This window comes from Camelus bactrianus, chromosome 7 (assembly GCF_048773025.1).
Source record: "Camelus bactrianus isolate YW-2024 breed Bactrian camel chromosome 7, ASM4877302v1, whole genome shotgun sequence".
Classification (NCBI taxonomy): Eukaryota; Metazoa; Chordata; class Mammalia; order Artiodactyla; family Camelidae; genus Camelus; species Camelus bactrianus.
The window spans coordinates 53,380,910-53,389,819 of NC_133545.1; the positions used below are offsets into that span (position 1 = coordinate 53,380,910).

An 8,910-nucleotide genomic window follows, 5' to 3' on the forward strand; every position below is an offset into this window, starting at 1 on the left:
TTGTTCACTCTCATTTTGTCTCCAGCAGGATATCTTTATTCCTTTGGTTTATTAAAACCTCAGAAACACCTTTACAAAGAGATCACTAAATTGCTCTTGATCTGTAGTTTTTATCTGGGGGAAAAGAAAAGGGAATAGGGAAAAACAGCCAGGGTACCTCAGAATGGGAAATTTGCCTCATTTTGGTGAATTGCAGCCTGTTCATTCCCGTTGTAAACACATTCCCTTATTTCCATTTAATTTTGTATCCAAAACAATAGTGACAAAGAATTCTACTGTGATGTTTCAGACTGATCTCTAAACGCCTGGTTTAAAAAGCAAATCAGGACACAGGAAATACAGATCAGGATGGCTTTTGCCTCTTTACTTCTGTCTTTGGTTTGGATGTGTTTTGGAGGGGTTGGAAATGATTAATTAACTAATTTTTTATGAAATCTGATGAGAAGTTGATACTTAACACTACGGTGTAATTCTGTTTTGGTGGCAGGTGGCCCGGCGTTGGGGCATTCAGAAAAACAGGCCAGCTATGAACTATGATAAACTTAGCCGTTCACTCCGCTATTATTATGAGAAAGGAATCATGCAAAAGGTGAGCAGCTAATACAGCATTAAAATTCATTGAAATGTTGCACATTCATCTGCATGTCATCTTTTAAAACCCACACATCATTGCATTGCTGAAGCAAGGATTTTGCTCACTTTAACATATGCTTAGCTCTTGGTTTTGTGATTGTAAGCCTTTCTATTTATAAATTCATGGGCATTATAGACAAATGTGTAATAATATCATATACAAAGTAGTAGACGTTCTTGAAGTCCCTACTTTGCTGTATTTGGTTAAAAAAAAATGTTGTTTCAGTACTAGTATTGCAAGTATGTATCCTCAGAAGTTCTTGCTATTTTGCTCCATGCTCCACAGTTGTATAATTTTGAAAATTAAGTGAATTCTTCCCTTCTTTTCCCTTGTTCTGATTCTTAAAACATTCAGAACATTTCTGGTTCTCATTCTGAAAAACATTTTCTTGGCCGATTTCATTACTTGATGGCTTAACACCTTTAAACAATTGATTAAAAACAACATTTGATTTTATTTTGTTGGTAGAATGGAGTTAAATTTATTTTATTTAAAATGAGTGTTTCTTAATATCTCAAAGGAGCTTTTTAAAAAAAGAATGAGATAAAATGATTTGCACATAAAGTAAAATGTACAATTTTTGAAGAAGGTAATGAATAAATGAATAAAAATAAAACATTTGGATATTTGTTACTGCTACATCCTTCAGCCTTGCGTGTGTATTCAGCCTAATTATCTGTGAACTAAGTTTAGGATTTATTCACTGTGAACATTATTACAGTTGTATCATGCGTCCTTTGCTTATTTGGAGGGACATGGACATAGTTATATATTATGACATATTTTTATGTCACCATAGTTATGCCAAGAAAAGCTAGACTAGTTGGGCCATGAAACTTAATAGAACGGAGGGAAACGGCATCATAGAGTTTCCTAGACCGAAAGGAATCAGTGCTCTAGAACTGGCCAGCCCGGAAGTTAGAACTTCCAAGATCCTTAAAAGATACGGCTGAACTGGATTCTTAATTGCTTCCTGTTTCCCTGACTCTCACCTTCAAAATGGATAGCCAGTTACTACTTGCTTGTCTTGTCTCCTCCATCTCAATCCTGGAGTCATCTTTAATTCGTCTCTTTCTCTCATCTGCCACTCCCATTTGCAGCCAAACCCTTTCAGATACACCCCATTCCTTTCCTTGTTGTCAGCATCTTCCTAATTTGGCACATTAAATGGGCTGGCACAGGAGGTGCTCAATAGTTCCCCTGGGCGGTTTTACCCAGTGGTGAAAAATGCAATAGTGGCTTAGGTTTGCATGCTAGCTTCTCACTAGATCACCTTTTTCAACAGATTTTTCCACTACCAAGTAGTGGTATTCTTACACATCACGTTGCTGTGATTATAAATGAGATAATGTACTAGAGACACTTGCATTGTACCTGGTGCAGTAAAAATCTTCAACGAATGATAGCTGTGAATGCATCTCACACCCTGAAGCCAAGGCATATTTATTTAGCTTCTGTGCCTTGACCATTAGTCCCTTACTAAAGGGAGCCATCACCGAGAGCTAAAAAGTATCGCAAAATATCTAATCATACTCCAGTTTTTAGACAGTGTTTGATGGGGTATCTCCAGGATGGCACATCTCGTCTTAAATAGTCTCAGAAGTGTTCAAACTTATGATTCTTATTATGAGTATAACCACTTCCATGTTCCCATTTATTTATCCAGTTATCACATATCCCACTTGTTTACCTCTTATTTTAATAAATTAATAAGTCAGATGCTATCAAATCATTAAATAATGGCATAGATGGCGAAATACACATAAAACTGCTGTGGCTTCTCACATTTTCCCTTATTAGGCTGTCACTGCCAGAAGAAATTATTAGCAACTATTTATTTATCAGCTAATAAAGGATAGCAAAATGTTGCCCAGCACAGCCTTTTTGGTGTGTTTCATAGAAGAAAGAATAAGTCATTTAATGGTGAAAAGTGCAGAAGTTGAAGTCTGCTTATAACTAGCACAAATACGAAGGCTTTTACAATTTTTGTAGATGTACATGTTTACTCATCCTTATAGGAGTTGAACTGGTCAACTTGCTACTCTTTGATACACCTGTGACTCTCATTGCTTCACTCATATTATTTCTGGTTTTAGAATATCTTGCCTTCTTGGCTTTTCTTGATAACATATGTATGGTTGTAATGGTTTAAGTAAGTTCTAGTATAGCCATTCATAGGAAAATTATGCAGTCCTTAAAAAAATGATGTAGAGTTTTATGTTTTAATGTGTAGGGGAAAATGTTTATCTGACCACACTTGTTTATAAACTTAAAATTGTGTGTATGTAAAAGAAAATTAAATGGAAACATTAGAAAGTAAAATAAAACCAAGTGGATCAAACTTGAAAAAAACCTGATTATTTCAGTAGTTGTGAAAGAAATAAGAAACAGGGTTGTAATGTTTATTATACCTTATACACAGTCTATGTACATGCTTCTATTCGAAATTTAGAAATGCCTAGAAAAGTATATACAAACATTTCAACATTTTATTTATGGATAATATAATCATTGATCATTGTTTCTTTCGGCCTAATCCGTAATTTTTAATTTTCTTCCAATATCCCTGTATTACTTCTGAAATTTTAAAAGTTAACACATAATTTAAATCTCTTTCACAGCACAGTTTCAAAAGATATCTCCTTGTTTAATTCTGATTCATCTGTCCTGTGAAATCCATGTTTTACCGATCTCAACATTGCATTTGTGTATACTCCGTGTGCAGCATTTTCCAGATGTTATTGTATTACTAATAGAAGACATTATGTCCCTTGGTTGCTTATCAGCCCTTGTTCTAAACTCTGTGGCATTTAATGTAGTCCAGTAAATGTAGTACTAGCCCTAAATATGTTTACTGAAAGGAAAAATAAAAGGGTGAGTCAAGGCAGAGTCCTTAAGAGATTTTATAACCTTGACTGTATATTATTCACCTTAATTCCTCACACTCATTTATCAAGTTATTTCCAATTATAACCAGTAGCCACAGGTTGGACCAAACAGCCCAAACAGCTTAAAGCAAAGGCCTCCTCCTCAGAAGCCCCTCAACAAAGCAAAGCAGGTTATTAAATGATCTGCATTACGCAGGCCATTTAGTTGTTTCTCAGAATGCTTTGAACAAAGGGAAAAATGGAACGTAGGATTTAGTCTCTTTGGCTTTGTTTCTGCTATTACCCATTTTTATTTTTACGGCGATGTCACCATTTCACCTTTAGGGACTTAATTTCCTATTCATAGAGGGCTCACGTGAATAAATGTAGGGCAGACTCCGCTGGTTGCCCTGCTCTGTGCTGGAAACCCATGTCCACCCTCCAGCAGGCTCTCCAAGCAGCCATTCCTGCCCCCATTTCACAAAAAAAGGGGACCTGAGGGCAGTTTATGAAACATTCCCAAATTCATGGAAACCAAGTACTGGCTGTTTTCAAGCCTAAGGGTCTTCGTATGACTTGGATTCTCTAAATCGGTTCCTTGTCCTAGGCAGTAAATATCCGGGGACAGAAAATCTTCTCCCTCTGAGTCCAGGCCAGCGGGGCTCTTTGGTAGTTTCCTCTTTTCCTCCCAAACGTGCACAGAGGGCGTGTAAGCCGTGGCCTCACCATCCCCCATGTCACGTAGCAACTAGCCGGGGTGCCGAGTAATTTCCACCTTCCTAAAATCACCGAACTCTACATACCCACAAAAAGTTACTCTCAAAGTTAATACAAAGACCTGTATTCTACCACCCCCAACCCTCTCCAGGATTTTCAGAAGCTCAACATTGTCTGCTAGTGGCAGAAGGTGCGGGAGACAGATTTGTTTAGTTTTACTCAATTTTTTATAATTTCCTGGAGAAGCATTACTCTTTAAAAGTTAAGCTTGGGACATGTCATTTCCTACCAGTTCTGCTACTTCTTTATTTCAGGTAGCTGTCAAGTTTCTGTTTCTCGTTTCCTCTCTTTGCATTGTGTATTTTAAATGCCTTTCAATTTTTCACACCTCTTACTTCAATTTGACACTTTATGCTCATCCTTAACTTCTGTCTAGTGCACCTAGCTTTCATTTTTAAAAGTGATGTACCCAGGATAATGCTGCCCTCTTGATCCATATTTCATTTAAATAAGGCTATGTATCTTTTTCTTATTTTCAGATGAGACTATACAGTGCAAAATAAAAAAAATAGAGAGAGAGAGAGAGAGAAAGAACATTTCACCCTGTGAATCAGTGAATCACTAGTCTAGTCTTATTAGGAACACAATACATTTTTCTTTTCAGGTTTGGAAGTTCAGTTTTTCTCCAGTTTCAGAAATGTAATTTTGAGAAGAAGATGCTACACTTTAGAGGTCTGGTTATTTTATAAGCACCATAGATATTACCTTTTAAAACAGAGGGAAAGAAATTTCAATGTGAGATGTCTGCATGAAATCATTGATTTTTTTCCCCTCAAATTACAATGTAAGTTTACATTTATATTAAAACAAGCAAACTGCTAAGCTTTCTAGTATGTGTGGAATGAATGAAATTATCACACAAACTCAACATATTGCATTTCCCTCCATTGAACTGTAGTTTAGTCCACAAAGTCCACAAAAAGAGGATTTTTTTTCCTATGTATATCTCTTAATGCCTGGTTGCTTTTTCTTGTTATCCACCCTTTCCTGGTGTATTAAGCCATGTGTTTGTTCATTTCTTTCCCTGTCCTTCCACAGCCAAGGATGGTGAAGATGAGGTTTTTTGTTTGTTTGTTTTTGTGTTTTCCTTTTAATTGAGGTATAATTGACATGTAACATGATACTAGTTTCAGGTATACCACACAGTGATTGGGTCTTTGTATCTATTGCAAAATGCTTGCCACCCTGGCTGCCATCCAGCTCCCCACGTAAGGACGGGTTTTCTCTTCCATGTGTTCCCAGGTGGCTGGAGAGAGATACGTCTACAAATTTGTGTGTGACCCCGAAGCCCTCTTCTCCATGGCCTTTCCAGATAATCAGCGCCCGCTGCTCAAGACCGACATGGAGCGCCACGTCAACGAAGAGGACACGGTGCCACTGTCTCACTTCGACGAGAGCATGACCTACATGCCCGACGGGGGCTGCTGCAACCCTCACCCCTACAACGAAGGTTACGTGTATTAACACGGGGGACAGTCGGGGGCCTCCTCGCGCTTCTCCTCCTCTTCTGCGAGATGCAGAGAATCTCTGAATTCTCTTCGATTTTTGTTTGATTTTCGTTGTTTGTATTTTATTTTTAAATAAGGATACACAAAAAGGGGCTTCTCCTGTTGCATCCTTCTATGGTCTGCCATGGACTGCGCACTTTATTTGAGGGAGGGTGGGAGTAATCGAAACATTTATTCTGTGTAACAGGAAGATAATGGGTGAATGGGCGGGGGGGTTGGGGGTTACTTTTTACTTAGGCTTGGGTGGGGGTCCTACAGGTTTTAAGTATGATGAAGCTACATCACGTTTATTTGATTTCATAACAGCATAGAAAATGTTCCTTTCCTCTGGGTATCTATGGTACAGTTAATTCACATTGTGTAAATATCCATTTGGAGACTCTTTGCCTTGGGCATTTTCCCCTTTCATTACTGAGTCTCCGCAAGGTGTACAAAAAAAAATCTACTGTAAAAGGCAGTTTAATTGTTAGAAATGACTGTTTTTGCACCTCTTGTAAAAAGGTATTTAGAGATTGCATTTGCTGTTTTTTGTTTTGTTTTGCTTTCTATATGACTCACAGAGGATAACCATAAAATGGGTAATTCTCTCTGAAGCTGAGTAATCATCATGACTGTAAATGAGGGGCACAATTTTGGACTCTGGCTCCAAACTGAGTCACAGGCCAGTAGCAGTAGACATATCTGGTGCCACCTTGCTGTTTAGATACAAATCATAGTGTCATTTAAATATTTTGAAGCGCATTTCAGTTAAATAATGGTATTTTTCATGGTCCTTTAAGACCTTCATTTAAATGTTAAATCTGGGATCACAATGAAGCAAAAAAAAAAAAAAATCTGTCTCCTTTCACTTCCTTCAGTACATAAAAACATTTAATCAATAAGAATTAACTGTACTAAATCACATATTATGCTGTTCTAGATACAGCAAGCACTCCTTAAGAAAAATATCCAGTACACTAAATAGGTACTATAGTAATTTTTAGACATGGTACCCATTGATATGCATTTAAACCTTTTACTGCTGTGTTATGTTGATAACATATATAAATATTAGATAATGCTAATGCTTCTGCTGCTGTCTTTTCTGTAATAGTCTCTTTCATGCTGAATTTACTATGACCATTTATAAGCAATGCAGTTAACTACAGATAGCATTTCAGGACAAAATAGATGACTCGAACCATTTATCGCTTACAAAATAGCTTATGCCATGCTATGCTCGAAGCAGCTTTTATGCACATTGACAAAATGAAGAGTAAGCTTCAGCTTGCTAAGGGAAACTGTGGAAACTTTTGTAACTTTTGGTGAAATGGAAAATTATTTACAAACTGTCGAAGAGGATGAGGAAGTTGCTGTGTGACATAGTGCTGGCACTGATACTACCCGTCTTGTTTTGGACACTCGTGTATATGTGATTGGATTGTTTGAAAGAAGATTTAAAGATCGAAAGTTTCAAAAGTTTTTGTTTCGGTTTTGTTTTGTATTTGGAGAAAATACGGAAAGCAGGATATATCATTCCATTCACCTTGAAAAAAACCATACGTAGATGGGGTTCCAATAGCTTGCTTAACAATTCAAGCGAAAAACATGAATTTTGTTCAGTCCATCAATATCCCAGAGGACGAAAAATGTTTAGAGAGTCATTTGCAAAATGTTTAAGAAAAGTTCTAAACACAAAGCCAATATCAACCTATGAAAGCATTTCATGATGAGACAGGAAAAATTGCTCAAAGATGGTCTCCCAGCTACCCATTTTCCAGCAAGACATGGATCACAACTCATGTCTCTAAATTGAACAGTTATTGGGAAACTGACCTACCAGAATCGATACTACTCACATTTAATCCTGTGAAAAAACATATTCTAATTTCAACACATGTATGTAACCGGTGATTTCAATGATTGTCCTACATAGACATCATATGTCCTTAGGCCCATGATGGGCTAGTAAGTATGCCTTAAAAATCAGAACTCCTCCCCACCCCCCCACTATGCTCGTGTGACCATTTACAGCACTTAGAGTAAAAACAAATTTTAAAATATTCACCTAAAGTTTTATTGGAAAGAGGATTGACATATTTGGAGAAATTGAAGGAGAAATTGAAAGTGGGTCTTTAAATATGATCTAAATGAGAATTCCATTGAGGATTCTTTCTTTTTCATTCTCTTTTTTTCTTCTAAGAATTCTAGTTCTAGTTTGGCATCGGGAAAGAATTGAGCTGTGTGTTATTTTAAGGGATCAAGGAAGAATCGGTATTAATTATATAGTATTTAAGGACAAACCATATATTTTTCTGTTTACAGTAGTGACTCACTGAATAAAATAAGTAATTGGCCGACATTAAGGGTATTTCCAATACAGAAGTGTTCAAAACATTGCATTATAAACTCTTTTGGGAAATGTATCTAAACTTTTTTTTTAAGTTCTGTTCTTATTCTACGTTTTGTTTAGTTGTGTTTTCATTTTCAGATAGATTAATAAATCTGGCAGCTGATTTCTGCAAGATTCTTGTGTTTTGAATTTCTAATTGAATTGGCTCTTCAATCATAGAGGTCAATGATACAACATTTCCTTTATCTTGGTAAAAGAAACTAAAGGAAGTATCTCCCTTCGTGTTTGCTGCCTCTTGATGCTAATACCCAACAGACTAATTACAACAAAGAATGTTACATCCCAAATAACTAATGAAAACTGTTTTTTTAAGTTATGCCTATAATATGCTGAAAAATAAAAATTCACACAGCTGACAGTGCAGAGCAGTTTGCTCAAATCATGGAAGGATCTTGGAGGTCATTTAATTGAAACTTCTTTTTATAGATTTTTATCAATTTCCTATAGATGCTGTACCGGATTGCCACAAACTTAATAGCTTAAAGCAACACAAATGTATCCTGTTATAGTTCTAGAGATCAGAAGTCCAAAATGAGTCTAAAGGGGCTAAAATCAAGGTGTCTATAGGGCTTGTTCCTTCTGGGGGATCCGGGGAAGAATCCTGTGCTCGCTTCTTCTACTTTTAGAAGTTGCTGACATTTAAGGCTCCTCGCGTCCTCACTGCTTTCTCTGCTTCTGTGGTCACATACCTTTCTCCTCTACTGTAATCAAATCTCCCCCAGCCTACCTCTT

The 8,910-nt window shown here is 36.8% G+C and overlaps 1 protein-coding gene across 6 annotated transcripts in view; it reads left to right on the forward strand.

The window, feature by feature from the left end:
• The window catches only part of ETV1 (ETS variant transcription factor 1), an 89,673-nt gene extending 81,383 nt beyond the window's left edge, over window positions 1-8,290 (forward strand). For all 6 annotated transcript variants that reach the window (XM_074367415.1, XM_074367413.1, XM_074367414.1 and 3 more), the window contains 2 exons: window positions 488-589; window positions 5,521-8,290. In XM_074367415.1, the coding sequence (XP_074223516.1) occupies window positions 488-589; window positions 5,521-5,742 (324 nt within the window). In that variant the 3' untranslated portion in view covers window positions 5,743-8,290. The remainder of the gene's footprint in view (window positions 1-487; window positions 590-5,520) is intronic.
• Window positions 8,291-8,910: the final 620 nt, after the last annotated feature.